Source organism: Brachycentrus maculatus, unplaced genomic scaffold, assembly GCF_059751285.1.
Source record: "Brachycentrus maculatus isolate JH-2025_06_01 unplaced genomic scaffold, ASM5975128v1 h1tg000527l, whole genome shotgun sequence".
NCBI lineage: Eukaryota > Metazoa > Arthropoda > Insecta > Trichoptera > Brachycentridae > Brachycentrus > Brachycentrus maculatus.
The window spans coordinates 269,925-288,812 of record NW_028281273.1 but is presented as its reverse complement, the minus strand read 5'-3'; the positions used below and the strand labels follow the sequence as shown (position 1 = coordinate 288,812).

At 31.8% G+C, this 18,888-nt stretch overlaps 2 protein-coding genes across 3 annotated transcripts; both read left to right on the top strand.

Moving 5' to 3' along the window:
- On the top strand, positions 1-7,965 carry LOC148301709 (alpha-N-acetylgalactosaminidase-like). 2 transcript variants are annotated; one of them, XM_088272836.1, is made up of 10 exons: positions 1-119; positions 1,757-1,917; positions 2,030-2,204; positions 2,834-3,008; positions 3,809-3,903; positions 4,625-4,786; positions 6,344-6,541; positions 6,850-7,014; positions 7,103-7,175; positions 7,810-7,965. In XM_088272836.1, the coding sequence occupies exons 2-10, from the start codon at positions 1,763-1,765 to the stop codon at positions 7,851-7,853; spliced, it is 1,242 nt and encodes a 413-aa protein (XP_088128962.1). In that variant the 5' UTR covers positions 1-119; positions 1,757-1,762; the 3' UTR covers positions 7,854-7,965. The 2 variants fall into 2 exon arrangements, with proteins under 2 accessions (XP_088128962.1, XP_088128963.1); XM_088272837.1 differs by having other exon boundaries at positions 2,030-2,476; positions 2,646-3,008.
- A 2,653-nt stretch (positions 7,966-10,618) lies between these two features.
- On the top strand, positions 10,619-17,634 carry LOC148301708 (alpha-N-acetylgalactosaminidase-like). Its single transcript, XM_088272795.1, has 10 exons — positions 10,619-10,766; positions 11,437-11,597; positions 12,187-12,361; positions 13,811-13,985; positions 14,144-14,238; positions 14,387-14,548; positions 15,175-15,372; positions 15,949-16,113; positions 16,932-17,004; positions 17,426-17,634. Exons 1-10 carry the CDS (start codon positions 10,764-10,766, stop codon positions 17,467-17,469), a joined length of 1,251 nt encoding a protein of 416 aa, XP_088128921.1. The 5' UTR covers positions 10,619-10,763; the 3' UTR covers positions 17,470-17,634.
- Positions 17,635-18,888: the final 1,254 nt, after the last annotated feature.

Below are 18,888 nucleotides of genomic sequence, written 5' to 3'. Positions count from 1 at the left end.
GGTTTCATTATTTTAAATTCTCCGTAGTGATTTGACGTATATACAAAATTTATTATAATAAAATAACTTAATATAAGTAAGATTTATAGTTCTTGTGTGTGAAAGAACAATTAATTACGGTAAGAAATTTATATTTTTATAAAATTACTGCTCATTTATTTATTGCTACGAGCAGTTCTATTGAAATATTTTAGCTTCCAGATTGAAGCAACAAACCGCTTTTTCATTTTACTAAACGTTTCACTTGTGAAAAAAATAGATTCACTGGAAATGATATACATATATTATATGTATATCATTTCCTATGCATATACATATTTTTATTTATTTAAAAAGGAAATTTTTATGTTCTTATTATGTATATACAAATGTTTAAATTTCATACTATTTTTGCAGGGCTAAGTGCCCTGTTATTCAATATAGGAATCAAATTGTGGTAGAGTGAGTTGAAGAACCTAGGAACTCAGTTTGCGAAAACCACAAGACTACAACTTGATATTATTTTTACATATCTTTAAATCATAATAAATGCTTAATGTAGGTGTTAATTACATGGTGATTAGGAATTAAATAGTCTTACATAAGGTTTGTTGGTACCCCTCTCCAAGCTTATTGAACAATTTTTAATTTAAGTTTTACTTAGTAAATACCACATTACTATAATAATAGTGGCATTTACTGAGTAAAACTTAAATTAAAAATGGATAGATTTTACCACAAAGTCACTGCCGAATCTATTTATGAATTTATCAAACAAGTTTAAATATATATTAATTTAATTATATTACTTTAATTATTTGGGTAGTATGTTTTCTAGGGATGGAAAGATTGATAAAGACATAGAAAGGAGAGTGAATGCTGGGAACAGAGTGAATGGTGCACTAAAATCAGTTTTAGCAAATAAAAATCTATCAGCGGAAGCTAAACTGGCAGTACACAATGGAGTTCTGGTTCCAACCCTTATGTATGGAAGCGAAGCATGGAGTTGGCAAAAGAAGGATGAAAGCAGACTGAATGCAGTCGAAATGCGATCCCTCAGACGAATGTGTGGCAAAACGATGTTTGATAGATGTTCGAATGATGAAATAAGGAAAGAATGTAAGGCTGAGATAAGCATTATCGATAAAATTAAGAAAGGTGTGTTGAGATGGTTTGGACATGTGGAGCGTATGAGCGAAGAAAGAACGGTTAAACAAATTTATGGAGCGAATGTAGTAGGAAAAAGAAGCAGAGGACGACCGAGGAAAACTTGGCACAATCAGGTATGTCAAATACTTGAAAGCGGCCGGGTCAGGAGTCGTAATAATCGTCGGGTATGTATGAGGAGATGCATGAATGTAGAAGAGGCAAAGAATGTTTGCAAAGACAGAGTGATGTGGCGTTCGATTCTCTCTGCCTACCCCTGCGGGGAAGCGGCGTGATGGTTAGTTAGTTAGTTAGTTACTTTAATTATTAAAAATTTGAAGCAATGTATAAAGAACAAAAAAAATCAGGTAAAAGATAAAATGTTTATTATGATCTCTGGAGAAAATTGTATTAGATACAATTATTTAGTATACTTTTTTGAGAAATAAAAAGACTTGTTTTTTATTTCTCAAAATAATATATCAATATGATCCACAAAGTAAATGCTTTCAATATTCAAAACACAATTATTTAGTACCCTAGGTTAATTATACAATTTGTAATTATTATGAATTTAAAACAATGTTTCATGTATATTATTTAAAAATGTTCTATTTAATTTTGTTTTCAGATCAAAATGAAAATTGCAATACTGTCAGTGATTTTATTACTGGTAAATGTGTCATTAGGTTTAGATAATGGATTGGCACTAACACCACCCATGGGTTGGTTAACCTGGGAAAGGTTCAGGTGTATCACAGACTGTGTAAACCGACCGGATGAGTGTATAAGGTGAGTAATAATTATGTACTCGCAACCATCTTTGAAACAAAAACCTGTTTCAGCTTTTTTTGCGAAGTATCGATGTACAGTTTCATTCATAAATATAAACATATCTTTGCAGTGAAAATTTGATCATACGTACGGCTGATTTGATGGTTTCTGAAGGGTATTTGGCTGCAGGATATGAATATGTTGGTATCGATGATTGTTGGTTGGAGATGTATAGAGATGAAGAAGGAAGACTAGTTCCGGATAAGGAAAGGTTTCCTAATGGAATGAAATATATAGGAGATTATGTAAGTATAGCTTTTTGTTTAATTTTATTTTACCTTTAGTTATCTACATTACTTTTAGTTACCTCCGTTATCCGGATAGTGAAAAATCATAAAATCTGGAAGGGAAACAGAAACAACCATTATCATGTTAAGTATAGTTTGGAATGTTATATGTGTGTTGTGGTTTTAAAAGTAAATTCAACTTTTAGTTTAATAGTGGGTATTTTATTCAGGCTAAAAGCTTTAAATAAAAGGGATTATTCAAACAGGGATTGAGTTAACGTTTTTTGCCAGTATACTTTTGAATAACTTCTTCTGAAGTCTTTTTTTTAACAATCTCGTTAGTTGAAAATTAGCATAATCAAGGATATTTTGTATTTTTAATCCACGTGTTGTAGGATCTCCAAAGCTTTAAATAAAAGGGATTATTCAAACAGGGATTGAGTTAACGTTTTTTGCCAGTATACTTTTGAATAACTTCTTCTGAAGTCTTTTTTTAAACAATCTGGTTAGTTGAAAATTAGCATAATCAAGGATCTTTTGTATTTTTAATCCACGTGTTGTAGGATCTCCCAAAAAAAAGAAAAATATCTAGAAAATATCAGAATTTTAACATTTTGGATATTTTGTGCTTACTGGATTCATTGTAGTTACACAGCAAAGGGTTGAAATTTGGAATTTATCAAGATTTTGGAACTAACACCTGTGGCGGTTATCCAGGAATATTGGGATATCAGGAAATCGATGCTGCTACCTTCGCCGAATGGGGAGCAGATTATGTTAAATTAGATGGTTGCTATGTTGAACTCGATATGATGGATGAAGGTATTTATTTTTCAAACTGATTTTATCTTTAATTGCAAAAATAATAACTACATAATATTTACATTAGCAACAAATGGATAACACATAGATTAGGAGGTTGAAAATCTAAATATAGCACTGATTTAGAGATAAGAATAAAAACAATAATGATTAAATAAGTATATATATTTGATTTCTTCATATCGCTCACTCCTTTCAAGAACGTCATAAATCAAAAATCGTCAATTTTGAGTTGTGCATGTTTTCGTAATGCCCAGAAAATGTACTATATCCCAGCAAAAGCGGCATATTTTCAACTTAATATTTACCCGCTACAGGGCAGAAAGTGTTATTTTTGCATTTTGAAGAAAAGGTATTGTTTAATTATTTTTTTAAATATGCTAAATATTTTTCGAATGGAGAAAAAATATTCAGGTTTTACCTCAAAAGATCTGTTGCACAGTAAAAAGTTAAATAAGTGGCTTGATATTTATTTTTAATAAATTGTATTTTATGTTTGAACATTAAAAACGTTCTCCTGAAAAATCAAGTTTTTTGATTTATGACGTTCTTGAAAGGAGTGAGCGATATGTAGTACATGTAAGAGAAAACGAATTTAAAACATCACCAAAATGAAGAAGAATATAAAAGTTTTTTTTAATTATTTTTTTGTGTTGTTTTTCGCTATTTTCTTGTAATTTAATTTTTAATTTCGAGGAAAATATTTTTTGTTGTTTTCGAATTGGCAATTTTTTTTCAAAATATCAAGAAAAATTATTAGGAAAATCAGTGAAATAAAACAACATTACTTCTTTGCCCAGGTTACCCGGAGTTTGGGATGCTACTCAATCAAACTGGTAGACCTATGCTGTATTCGTGTAGCTGGCCAGTTTACCAAGAATTAAACGGAATCATGGTAAGGCATCATTTTAAGGCAACACTGCATAATAATTAATAACAAGTAAACATTTAATGCAAGAGTCCGCATTAAATGTTTACTTGTTAACTGTCCAACTGTCCGCCTCCGTAGTGTAATGGTCAGCACGCTCGGCTACCGTACTGGAGGTCCCGGGTTCGATTCCCAGGGGGGGTCAAATAAATATAAGTGATTTTTTCACTCTGATATTTATTCAACACTACCCTGGACTGGTACCTGAAGCGGAGGGCTGATCGTCTTTCCTTCATGTGTTAATGATCAAGATAACATTGCGTTTATATGCGCAGTGCCCTATGCACCATCGGGTGCGGATGAGGGTTTGAAACATTTAATGTCTACTTTTACTAATTAAACTGTCTGCCTCCATAATGGTCAGCACGTTCGTCTACTGTATAGGAGATCCCGGGTTCGATTCCCAGGAGGGAGATCAAATAAATAAAGTTATTTTTTCACTTTAATATTTATTTAATAGCACCCTGAACTGGTACCTGAAGCGGAGGGCTGATCACCTTTCCTTCGTGTGTTAACAATCAAGATAACACTGCGTTTATATGATGCAGTGCTCTATGCACCATCGGGTGCAGATGAGGGTTTGAAGAAGAAGAAACATTTAATTGCTTCTTAGACTTCCAGTCGATGTAAAGACTGTATTTATCATTAGTTCATTTATTATTAATTTAGGGTGTATTTATTATTTTAGCCGAACTTTACTTCCATTATCGAACATTGCAATTTGTGGAGGAATTACTATGATATTGATGATTCATGGGCGAGTGTTGCGTACATCATGGATTACTTTGGGAAGAATTCAGAGCGTCTAGCTACGTATGCCGGCCCCGGTCATTGGAATGATCCAGATATGGTTAGAATTATTTACTATCAATACAAAAACAATAGCATATGAATAAACGTCGCTTTAATCATAAATTAACATTTGTGGGTGAAAGAAGAATGTTATATTTATAACACATGACACATTAGACATACTGTTTTCATATTATGTTTATATAGACAACACAGCTTGTGTGTATGTAAAATTTCATACGTAGTTAAATGGAATATCTTTTGTATATTAAAAGCATTGTCAACTTTGTGGTATGGTAATATAACACTCTCCTTATCATTCATCGTTCACTTTCTATAATATGTACTATTTAAAAACTCTACTTCACGACTACCAGTTCCAGAATAATCATTCCATCATCAGTTCAACTTTAGACTATACCTGATGATGGATATAAGTGATTTTTTCACTCCAATATTTATTCAATATTACCCTGGACCGGTACCTGAAGCGGACGGCTGATAACCTTTCATTCGTATGTTAACGATCAAGATCAACACTGCGTTCATATGAGTGCAGTGTCCTATGCACCATTGGGGTGCGGATAAGGGTTTGGAGAAGATGATGGAATGATAGTCGTGATGGCTTTCCGAAACCGGTACTTGTGAAGTAGAGTTTTTAAGTGATATTACACAAAGTGAACACGGTGAATGATAAGGAGAGTGTAAATGCAATATCTTCTAAGAAAAGGAAAACAGTCTGCTACAAATGATCATGGTTTGTTCCTATTAATCTCTTTCCGCTTGAGTTTTTGTGAACTAATTTTTTTTTACTTCAAGGGCTCAGCCATCTATTTTATATCTATCTACCTTCATTACCTAATTATTAATATCTCTTTTATAAATAGTTCCGTTATAAAATGATTTTATGGATAATGGGGTAGGTTATAGAACTTTATTACGAAATACCCAAAATTCCCTTGATCGAATGTTTGTTTTTATTTTAAATGTTTGATTTTCTTTAATATTTTTTTGATCTTGTGGTTCTATAAATGTTTTCATATAGTGTGTTATTGGTGATTTGTGTATAATAAGCTGGTAGGTATTTTTTTATGATTTATCTACTATTAAATCTAGATTAGTAATACATACTTTAGTCCAGGCATGGGGAACCTTTCTATTTCAAAAGGCCACATTCACTTATCTGATTCAACATGAAGCCGCAGTAAAGAAAACTTTGACACCCCCCTATAAACTAAATATTTTAATTATATCACAATATAAATTGTTAAAAATGCAATTAAGAAAAAAATAAAGAAAAATGCAAATTTACAAATCAATTTATTAATCATCAAGCTGCGTATCTATAAGAAACATACTTAATACATAAAAAAGTACGTACATCATAAAAAATATTTGTTAATGTTTACAGGTTTACCAACTTTTAATGACTAATTTGCATCCGCTTTTTGTTAGAAAGCATTTAAAGATTTGGTAATCTGTGTTTTATTATTTTTTTAGTTGGCATCAGTCAAAAGTCCCCACTAGAACAGCCAAAAGGCCGGATGCGATGTTCCCCATGCCTGCTCTAGTCCATGAGCAAGAAGAAGTATAATAATTCTTTTATATTTTTCAGCTTGTAATTGGAAACTTTGGTTTAAGCATCGATCAAAGTAGAGTACAGATGGCAATCTGGGCGATACTGGCAGCACCATTGCTTATGTCGACAGATTTAGCGACAATGAGACCAGAATTCAAAGAAATTCTTCTGAATAAAAATGTTATTGAAGTTAATCAAGATCCCTTGGGACGAGCTGGTATTTTAGTATTAACGGTAAGTATTAATGAAATACCTTCGTAGTTTAATGTAAAGTTATCTCATTTTGTCACCATGCATGAAATAGGTTAAACTTGACTGATTTGAATTATTTTATACAACCTTGAACATGGGATTTGATACCTAAGATACTAAGAAGTGATCACGCCATCAGTTAAAAAACAATTAAGGGTATAATTAAAAATTAATCAATGCAATAAAAATCGGAAGAATGAAATGTATCTTGCCATCAATTTACATTTTTAATTATTTGTAACTTTGTCTTGTTTGTAATGTAACTGGTAATGATAAAAATCATTTTTCAGAGAAGGAATATTGAAGTTTGGCGGAGAGAAATAACTCCGATTGTCGCCGGCCAACCGTCACTAGCCTTTGCCTTTGTAAACCATAACACCGATGGAGCTCCTAGAGATGCTGTGTTCAACTTTACTGAACTGGGAATACCAGAGGCTAATGAATATAAAATTATGGTATGCCAAATTTTAATTTGATAATGAAATCATCCCCCTTTACATAAACTTTACTTTCATCTGATCATTATAATTATTTTTTTTACAGGATCTCTTCGCGTCTGAGTCAATGAACTGGGGTATTGAAAGGAGAGATTTTAGTGTCAGAATAAATCCCACAGGTATTAACATATAACCATTCTAAAACATTTAAAAAAAATTATTATAACCCTTATCCGCACCTTATGGTGCATAGGGCACTGCATCAAATTGACGCAGTGTTATCTTGATTATTACTTACATGAAGGCAAGGTGGTCACTCTTGCGCTTCAGGAACCAGTCCAGGGTAATATTAAATAAATATTACAGTGTTAAATCACTCATATTTATTTTCTCCCCCCCCCCGGGAATCGAACCCGGGACCTCCAGCACGGTAGCTAAACACGCTGACCATTACACCACGGAGGCGGTTTTATTTTTTTTTTTTTTTTTAACATTAATATAATGATATTAATCTAAATGTTTCATAGGTGTTTCAACTTGAGGCATAGCCTCTATCGTTTTCAAATTAAAGAAGATGGGCATTTCAGGGTTTACGACTTAGCATTCGGCTTCACATAGCCTCTATTGTTTTCAAATTAAAGAAGATGGAAGTCTGGGCATTTCAGGGTTTACGACTTAGCATTCGGCTTCGATGCTTCATCTAAAGTTGAGTCACCTATAATAAATATTGATATATCATCCGTAGGGTGAATTACCCAATGTTTAAAGTTATAAAAAAAAGATAATTTAAATGTTGCTAATATTTTTTTCCAGGTGTACAAATGTATAAAATCGAAGTTATTCCTGCCAAGAAATAAGGACTTATAATAATATTGCTTGAATTTTTATTGGAATTATTATTTTTCTCTATTTAGTCTACGCTTAATCACTTGTATAAAAATTGTAAGAATAAAACAATATTAAATAATATTTGTTATATTTTATTTATTCAAAATATTACATTTGTGAATCCGGGTTATTTATTTGCAAAATTATTATTCTTATGACCTAAATAAAACAATTTTTTAATACTCTAAGTGGTTTATCTTTATGAAATAAATAAATAAGAATAAAGGTTAATGGGATTGAAACCATGGACAGGCATCTAGTGTTAATGTAAAAATGGTTTTAAGAAGAAAAACAAGTTAATCTGTCGTCATTGAACATAAGATGTATTACAGTTTGTATCTGACAAAGTTGCCAAACAAAGAAAGGTAATTATCAGTTTCGTATGAGTTCGGTTGCAGTCCCATGGTTAGCATCGTGGACACTGGGTCAAAGGTGCTAGGTTCGACCCACACATTGCAAGTATTTTTCCTAGAACTTCACTCATGAAATTACATTGATAATGAATATAGAACGTAAATCCACATACAGGAATAAATAACAAAATTGATGCGTAAGTAGGAAAAAGATAAACGGTGTTGCATAAGCCATAGTTAGAGTATGGAGTTGTTTATAGGTTAGGTAATTGGCCCTTTGCTTTGCCACGTCTTAATTCCTATTTTCAAACACAGGCCTGACATACTTAAAACTATTTAATAGAAATGTTTCTTCTTCATCTTCTACCCTTATCTGTACCATATTGATGCACTATTTTCTTACAACATTTTGAGTGTGTCCAAATACTTGTTCACAAAATCTGGATTATCTCCAATTACAGGAGTTATTTTCATATTATTATTTGACATCTCATAAAAAATGAAGAAGAATATTAAAGTCTGGGCATTTACGGGGCTGACGACCGTCATAGGCTGGTTTAAGTGATCACTTTACACACGCCTATGACGGTCGTCAGCCCCGTAAATGCCCAGACTTCCATATTCTTCTTCATCTTTGATGAGATGTCAAAAAACAGTATTTTCTTGATTGTTTATTACATGAAGGGCAAGGTGATCAGTCCTGAGCTTTTATACCAATCCAGGGTGATAATAACGTGTGAGTAAAAATCACGCATATTATCTTCCTTGGAATCAAACCCGGTGCGTCCAGCACAGTAGTCAAACATTTTGATGGTTTTTGTGGGTTAATTCATTATTTGACTGTGTCCATTGCATGCTGGATGCCCTGGTCTCGATTCCCAGGGGGTCAAAATAAATTAAAGTAATTTTTCTTAATAATATTTATTAATTTTCATCCCGGATTGGTACCTTATGCCTGCAGCACAAGTCTAATCACTTTACATTTATGTAATTAACAATTTGGATAATACTGAATACATACAATGTAGTGACCATTGAATACAGATAAGAGTTAGGGAGAAGAAAAAAAAAAAGGTCCTGATAAAGTCACTGATGACTTCACTTGTTTGTTATCTTGGTAGCTCAAAATTATCATTATTGTATTTTTTTATCACTTACAAACAAAAATAATAACTAAACTTCCTATATTTATATAGAGAAAAAAATCTGTCACCAGGAACCATAAATAAAGACACTGAGCCTTCATTTACATTCCCAAATTCATTCATGTAGTGTAGATCAAATATTTTTAATTTAAGTTTTACTCGGTAAATACCACTATTTCTTAAAATCTATTGTGACATGTGTTTTGATGCATTCCGGTACATACGGTGTTTGAAAATGATGTGGAATGCATCGAAACACGTGTCACATTAGAGTTTTAGAAATGGTGGTATTTACCAAGTAAAACTTATTTTATTTATTGTTTCAATGTTACAATGATAAAGTAAACACTGTTTTTATACCACTTGAGTTTATTAACCTGTCCGGGTGTGAGTTTTTCCAGACAAAACTGTATCTGAGGAGTGAATTTGTTTTTGTTTTTTTTTTTTACTTTTACAATTTTATATTATAGTCTATGCTATAAGCAACATATTTTCTTGAATAAACAAAGATATTTACACCAGTAAACATGGTTTATATAAAAATTATCGAAATATCGATAAATCATGTTTTTAACATGTTTTGATATAAATCGTGTCATAAATCATATTTTGTATCGGCCGTACATGTACGTCCATACTCCTTTGAGAAAAGTTTGGTATGGCCGTACATGTACGGCCATACTCCCGGACAGGTTAATGACTACTAGTTTCGGAAGCTAAATTTCCATCGTCAGGTCTGAATAATAACTAAAATATAAAATAATAAAATACTGTTCTATTAATAAGGAGAGGGGTAAGTTAGTTGAAGGGGGTTAGTCAAGGGGCGGAGTTTGAAAACAAAGGAAAAATGAAAAATGACAATGGAAGTTTAGCTTCCGAATCTAGTAGTCATTAATAAACTCAAGTGGTATAAAAACAAGTGTTTCCTTAATCAAAGTAAAACTTAAATAAAAAAGATAGATATTACCACAAACTGACCTCCGAATCAATTAATAGATCAAACATTATAATGCTGTTGCTTACTGAATTTTTAGTAAACAACCAAATTTAATATTCGACTATCAAACAATCTTTTAAATTTGATTGAGTGAGAATTGATAGTATCAAAAAGTATTTCAAAATCATTGATTATGATTTTAAACTTTAATCAGTGTTATCAGAAAAATTTATTTTCATTTTGATAAATTATCTTTTTACACACCCATTTTATTTTTGTCTCTTTTTAATGTTCTTTGCATACAGTTACAGCTGATTGAGTGGCGCCATATATAAATGAGTTTAAAAAAAAGCAGTTTACATTATTATAAGTTCTTCATAGTATTTTAACGAACTTATTCATACTAAATTAATTTAAATTAATTGTATTTAAAGGAATAAAAATATGGTAAGAAATTATTGTTTACTTTAAGTCTTATTCCTTAATGGTTAATGCACCTAGTTAAAAAAAATAGATAACACTATGATTTTATAATTAGTTAGTATTTAAAACACAAATTTTGTAATTTTCTGTTATTCAAAAATTGATTTATTTAAACCAATATTTTCGAATCATTATAAATTAAAATTTTTATCTGGTTTTATAGAAGCAATCTGCTCCTTCTTCAAGGCTAGTCTTAGATATTTTTTATTTTTAAACTAACTGTAACCCACGATGCGTTCCTGTGGCTATGGTTAAATGGAAAAGAAAGATAAGACATTGCACATTTTTCTAATATTTTTAATTTCACAATGCATATGGTTACACAATATTTTAGCAGCTTTCGAGAAACACGCTGCCCATCATAAATATAGTTAAGTTTTCTGTGTGTTGCTGTTACGTTTAGTAGATGGTGCTGGCATTGCTGTAAAAAAAGCGCTTTTCAAAAACAGCAAAAACACGCGCATATTGACAACGTTTGTCGAAATTTTGAACAACTTTGATGAACAACGAATTGTGAACAACTTAAGAAGATTTAAGATAAAGAATAAAATACTATTTTTATTTATTTAGATGTTATAATTTGAGAACATGTTATGCAATTTAATTTTAAAATTTGATATTATTTTGTTTTCAGACCAAAATGAAAATTGCAATACTGTCAGTATTTCTATTACTGGTAAATGTCTCATTAGGTTTAGATAATGGATTGGCACTAACACCACCCATGGGATGGTTAACTTGGCAAAGGTTCAGGTGTATCACGGATTGTGTAAACCGTCCCGATGAGTGTATAAGGTAAATAAGAATTAAATTAATTTACTTTTTAAATTTAAGCTTAAGTTATTTGGTAAATACTACTACGAGTATTTCTTAAAATCTGTTTCAATGCATTACGTATCATTTTCAAACACCGTAACGCATCGAAATGCATTGAAACACGTGTCACCATAGATTTTGAGAAATAGCGGTATGTAACAAGTTAAACTTATATGTATTAATAATATATTGGATATATTTGTATGTATATATTTTACCAAAAAGTGACTGAAAATTAATTATCATTGATAAAAATAATCCAAATGTTTTTTTCGACAAAATGAATAATATTTCTTCTTCTTCTTCTAACCCTTATCCATACCCAATGGTGCATAGGGCACTGTATCGTATTATCTTGATTGTCACTTACATGAAGGTAAACTGATCACTCCTGCGCTTCTGGGACCATTCCAGGATATTATTAAATAAATACTAGAGTGTAAAATTACTAATATTTATTTTTACTCTCCCCTGGGAATCCAGCCTGGGACCTCCAGTATGGTAGCTTAATACGCTAACCATTACACCACGGAGGCGGACAATATTTAATTCAAGCATATTTTTACAGTGAAAAATTAATCTTACGTACGGCTGATTTGATGGTTTCTGAAGGATATTTGTCTGCCGGATATGATTATCTCGGTATAGATGATTGTTGGATGGAAAGAAATAGAGATGAAGAAGGAAGACTCGTTCCTGATAGAGAAAGGTTCCCTAATGGAATGAAATATGTAGGAGATTACGTGAGTATCAATATCAGTACAGAATATTTTTTTTAGTTATGTAAGTCACCTAATGGTAGTTATTTTGAACTGCAAGAAAAAAGATAAGATAATTTTGGCCCCTTACAGTCTGATTCAATGGTTTAGTGCGAAAACTTATCATGTGCCTGTTAATATGAATGGCGTATGATGAATATTACCTTTACAAATATAATTTTTGATCAGATGTACATAAAGACACTGTCCGGATGTCTTCATGCAGTTTATTCTGGAATGGCCTGAATTTTGCCTCTGTTATTTCCTACTGAATTGTTATAATTCTCAAGACTGCAATTTTTATATCTCCTGAAAGATTAAAAACAATATGCAAATGAATAAAACATATGTGTCGCCTACTTTCAAAATCCGCCAGATCCATGTAAGTCAATTTTCCAAAACATGCTAAATTCTCCGGGTAACATTTATGTTTAAAAGATTTATCTATCTTTTGGTAAAATATTATGAAATAGAGAATTTAACATTTTTTTTCAGTATTTAAAAATAAAAAACACGAGACACATACCGATAATGACGTCATCTTAATTTTTGACCTATCCCCGCTCTCTGATTGGCCGATATGGGTCAGAAGGCAAGTTCCGTGAATATAGCAGAATTCGAAATACAACGCTGTTTTTAAGTATTTTTTAGCAGGGTTTTCAAGCATATAAATATTTTAAACAATAAAATACACAATTGGCATTCCGATAAAGTATTTACTTTAAAATCTTATCAAATTGGATCTGGCGGATTTTGAAAGTAGGCGACATATATGTATTGGGCTATGTAAAGGGACAATGGGAATGGCATTGAGCTGGGTTAGGTTTCTTGGCAGTGGGTACATGGGCTTAGGTCCATATAAAAAAATAAATTAAAATAAAGCTTAAAATTTAGGGAAATATAGCAAATATATAGTAAATTCATGAAGTTTACACAACAAATATATTGAAATATCACACTTGCAATGGTCAAGATATTAAAATTGTAAAATGAATTCGTTAGTGAAAATATTATTGTGTATGGTAAAAAGAAAAAATAGTTTACGCTTAATTTGATCATAAAAAAAACCACTTGTATTAGACCACTTTTGAGTTTATTAATGTGACCATAACTAGTTTTCGAGAACTACAGATATCTCGTCAACAGGTAAAAATACAAACCATTTGTATTTTCACCTGATGATGAGAACATCAAAATAAACTGTTTTTTAAAAATAAAAAAATTCATCACGTTATTCCCTAAAGTTAGTGCTAAATCAATAAATAACATTATTTTATAAATTGTTATTTTTGTTTGCATGAAAGAATGAATCCGAGATAGACTAAATGCCTTTAATCAGATATGGTTTTGGGAGCTTTCAATAATGCATATGTATTACGAGTTTGACATAAATGAATGTTTTGTGTTTATTGGCTTCATTGTTTCAAATTGTAGTTACACAGCAAAGGATTGAAATTCGGCATTTACCAAGATTTTGGGACTCACACCTGCGAAGGGTATCCGGGAATATTGGGACATCAAGCAATTGATGCAGCTAGCTTTGCGGAATGGGGAGCGGATTACGTTAAATTAGACGGTTGTAATGTTGATGTTAATTTGATGGATCAAGGTACATAATTTTTTTATTGTTTGATTGCTATGTATTTATAATATTGATACAATTAAAAATGAACATAGAAGTTTTCTAAAATATTTTTCTTTATTGCATTGATAAATAGTACTTGGCCTACATGTTGATAATATGGACATTATTATTTCTTCATACAGGTTATCCAGAGTTTGGTATGCTACTCAATCAAACTGGAAGACCAATGATGTATTCGTGTAGTTGGCCATTTTACTTAGAGATAAGCGGAATGACGGTAATATGGCAATATTGTGAACATTTATTTTATGGCGACATTGTGCTCTTTCTAATATTGACAAAAATATGTCTTTCCAACTAAAAATACATAATATAATATAAAATTCATTGAATGTAATTATTGTAATTCGTGTATGTTATTTTAGCCCAACTTTAGTTCTATTATTGAGCATTGTAATATCTGGAGGAACTACTATGATATTCAAGATTCATGGGGGAGTGTTCAAAGTATAATGGGATACTTCGGAGAGAACTCAGAACGACTAGCTTCATATGCTGGGCCTGGTCATTGGAATGACCCAGATATGGTAAGACTAATTTATTTACTACTATTGTTTTCCCTAGCTGTGCCCTGATTTGGATTTCAGTAGCATTACAATTTTCAAATAATTTGTTCTGCTCTTTTTAAAATAAATTTAGTTTTTGTTTGTTTATGATGTAAAAATGTGTGATTTGTTTTATTTTTTTTGATGATACATTTGGAATTTTTATAAAATAATTCATGTTTTAACTACAAATATACATGGTACCTACCTATATGAAAACCCAATGAAGGAGGCAATGTTTTATCCCTAATAAATAGATCAAATCTAAATTTTCACATTCATTTATTAGCCATAGACACTGATTGCATTGCGTATCTAGACATAAATTGTATAGCACCTTTGAGGGGTTTTTTGAAAATGGCAATACATATTATTATCAATAATGTTCAAATTATGAGATTTAAAAAAAAAAACTTTTTATATTTTTTTATATTACTATTTATTATTGATTATTTTTATTGGATTCCTTCCATAATTACACATAACACATTCCAGATTATAATTTACAAACACGCGTGTATTATTAATAATTTAGTGTATTGTATTGAAAGTGATCGATTTTCAGGTGTGTGTGATTGAATTAATAATATTTTATTTTTATTTTAAAGCTTGTAATTGGAAACTTTGGTCTAAGCATTGATCAAAGTAGGGTCCAGATGGCAGTTTGGGCAATATTAGCAGCACCGATGCTCATGTCAGCGGACCTAGCAACCATGAGACCAGAGTTCAAGGAAATTCTTCTTAATAAAAACGTTATTGCAGTTAGTCAAGATCCCTTAGGGCGAGCTGGTGTTTTAGTATTAAAGGTAAGTACGCATGCCTACCTCCACAGTGCAATAAATAGATAGCTATTTGGTTCCCATGTGTGAGATTATAACTTTACACTTTTTTTTGGCAAAGCACCCAAAATTGAGTTATACATGCCACAAACAAATGGTATTTTTTTTAAATTAATGTTTTACTTAGTAAATACCACTATTTCTTAAAATCTACTGTGACAGGGGTTTTATACGGTGTTTGAAAATGATGCGGAATGCATCGAAACACGTATCGCAGTAGATTTTAAGAAATAGTGATATTTACTAAGTAAAACATTAATTAAAAATGGATAGATTTTACCACAAAGTGACTGCCGAATCAATTAATGAAGGTATTTTTTTTATTAGGCTATGAATTAATTTTTAATGATCACTAATATTCAATTTGTTATATTTTTTCAAGTGCTTTATGATTGCATTATTGATTTTTGGAGAGTTTAGCAGTAGGAGTTGCTGGACATTAAGCGGGAAGGACAAACCTCCAAGCGAATATCCTGAAGGAACTCAAGGAAGTAAGAGGTCAAACTTAAAAGCATAAAATATAACCATTACTGGCATTTTCAGAGACAGAATATAGAAGTTTGGCGGAGAGAAATAACTCCAGTTATCGCTGGCTTCCCGTCACTAGCCTTTGCCTTTGTAAACCATAACACTGATGGAGCTCCTAGAGATGCTGTGTTCAACTTTACTGAACTGGGAATAGCAAACGCTAATTACTATGAAATTACGGTAAGTTAAAAATTTACTTTCTTACTCTGATCCGCATCCAATGCTGCATAGGGAATTGCATCAATGCAGTCTTATCTTTGACTGTCAGTTGCATGAAGACGAGGCAATCAGTACTGCCCTTCCCTTATTGGTATTTACCACCAGTCCAGGGTAACCAAATATTAATAATAATAATAATAAAACCCTTATCCGTACCCCAATGGTGCATAGGGCACTGCATCATATGAACACAGTGTTATCTTGATCGTTTACACACGACGGAAAGGTGATCAGCCCTCCGCTTCAGGTACCAGTCCAGGGTAATATTGAATAAATATTACAGTGAAAATATCACTTATATTTATTTGACCCCCCTGGGAATCGAACCCGGGACCTCCAGAACGGTAGCCGAGCGTGCTGACCATTACACTACAGAGGCGGACTCTGAACCAAATATTAGATTGAAATAAACACTTATGTTTATTTTGTCCCCCACGGAAATCAAATTCAGGACCAGGAATGTGGTAGCCAAACGCGCTAATCTACTACACTACAAAAACAAATTATTTCACTTTAATAATAATAATATTTTAGTTGTCAGGTAAGGAGTCGGAATAATAAGCTGGTATGTATGAGGAGATGCATGAATGTAGAAGAGGCGAAGAATGTTTTCAAAAACAGATTGTTGTGGGTTCTATTCGCCTACCTCTGCAGTTAGGGGCGTGATGGTTAGTTAGTTAGAACAAAAGAAAACTTTCCTTTTATCTTATTGTAGCTATAGTTACTTTACTTATTATCGTCAATTTTCTTTTATTTATTTCATAAAAGTATTTTTACAGGATCTCTTTACATCAGAAACAATGATCTGGGGTCTTGAGAGGAGAGATTTTAATGTCCGAATAAATCCTACAGGTATTAAAATGTTGTTTATTTAATGTTTCAAAAATAAGTAATTTCCAACTTTGGTCATATTGTCTCACTGGGTACGCTAGTGACCATAGAAGATATATTATTTCGAGAAATAAAAATACTTTGTGTTCTGATCCACTCACATTTTTATTAACCAACTAGTTTCAAGTAGTAATAAATATAACCCTGAAGAGGGCAACAGGTTGTTGCCGAAACTAGTTGGTTAATAAAAATGTGAGTGGATCAGAACACGAAGTATTTTTATTTCTCGAAATGATATATATCAATATGATCCACAAAGTTAATGCTTTCAATATTCAAAACCATAGAAGATACTTAAAATCATCACAAGACCAACAAAGTTTGTGGAACTAGTGCCTTTTATATAAGTGCTACTAATAATTGTGTTTTTTTTTCTTTCTAGGTGTTCAAATGTATAAAGTAGAAATTATTCCCATTAAGAACTAAGTGTTTATGATGATTATTTATAATATTGCATTAATAATACATATTTTGTAAATATATATTTTTCATGTAAATACGAGTAAAGTGCATTATTCTTGTTATTGATTGTTTTCCTTAATGTAAAATATATCATTTATGTACTTAAATATTAAAGATATTAAAATAAAATTGGTAAATTATTTATTATAGACATTAAAATAAATCTTGGTGTTATAATTGAAAGGTAAAAATGAAAAGTCAAGGGTTATTAGGTATTGTGACATTAAGAAAATATGTATGATAAGTAAATTTTCTTTGTACTATTATTACATTGTCCAGTAGAAATTTTTAAATCAAGGCCTGAAAAAAGCAAGATTTGTGATGAAAATTTTCATTTCCCTCTTGCCAGCATGCTTTGTTCAATGAATGATCCATCATTTAATAGATCTGATAGAACGTATAATATAACTTAAGTGTTTCATATCTACTAATGCGGATTTTCTAAATGGCAAGGCTCTTGGGTAGTCTGGCAGCTCTCTTGCACTTCCCCCAAGTCAGGTCCATGTTTCAAAGTTCAAATAAGAACTGGCAACGGATGTCAGCAGTGGACGTCCTTGGCGGCGGGAACCTGATGCCTAAAAGCGGAAAACTTGATTAAGGCTCTTGAGAGGCATACGAAATACATGGCCTAGCTAACTGAACAGCCTTTTCTTGGTGACAGTTGTGATCATGGGTTACTGTGTCCTATGCCATATTTCCTCATTCATCAAAGTCAAATTGCCACATGCCTAAAATTCTTCACAGACATTTATTCTCAAAGCTGATCGGTGCTTTGTAAGGTGAATAAGATACAGTGATTTTATAACAAAGTTACTTGGCAAATTTTTATTATATTCAAGTTTACAACAACTAAAATATGAAGTCCTGGAGTGGAGACCATGGGACGTGAAGTGAGGAATAGGCCGGCCCCAGAAAAGATGGGCAGATGACATTGTCCCCGTCACGGGTAGTAAGTGGATCGAAAAAACCCAAACAAGAGAATTCTGGAAAAGAATTGAAGAGGTCTACGTCCAGCAGTGGAGAGACGGCTGGCAAAGTAGATAATATGAATAGCAGAAAATGATACAAGGGCATAAAATTAGTACATAAATTCTGATCAGGTTAATTAATTTTTCATGTTTTTCTGACGACTTGTGATGCTTCAGCTATGTAAACATCACCAACCGTACTCCAATCTACTAAGTACTAGAATGATTTGAATTGCACTACATTGTTGGCATTTTTAAAGAACCATGTTTTCTATAGTATAACTATTGCGCATGCTTTATGAAAATATTTGTAATACCTGTTTGTGGTTCTTAATAAATAAATAATAATATGATGAAACAATAATAACCTAGTGCTCCATATCGAAGAGTGTAGTGTACTACTATTATTATTTTT

What these genes read in the sequence shown, in the direction of transcription:
- LOC148301709 (XM_088272836.1), top strand. Translation starts at nt 1,763, where the DNA reads ATGAAAATTGCAATACTGTCAGTGATTTTATTACTGGTAAATGTGTCA. An exon ending in TGAAATATATAGGAGATTAT is followed by an intron (nt 2,205 to 2,833) that starts GTAAGTATAGCT and finishes GATTCATTGTAG; the next exon opens with TTACACAGCAAAGGGTTGAA. An exon ending in TGTCAGAATAAATCCCACAG is followed by an intron (nt 7,176 to 7,809) that starts GTATTAACATAT and finishes ATTTTTTTCCAG; the next exon opens with GTGTACAAATGTATAAAATC.
- LOC148301708 (XM_088272795.1), top strand. An exon ending in TGTTAATTTGATGGATCAAG is followed by an intron (nt 13,986 to 14,143) that starts GTACATAATTTT and finishes TTCTTCATACAG; the next exon opens with GTTATCCAGAGTTTGGTATG. An exon ending in CTAATTACTATGAAATTACG is followed by an intron (nt 16,114 to 16,931) that starts GTAAGTTAAAAA and finishes GTATTTTTACAG; the next exon opens with GATCTCTTTACATCAGAAAC.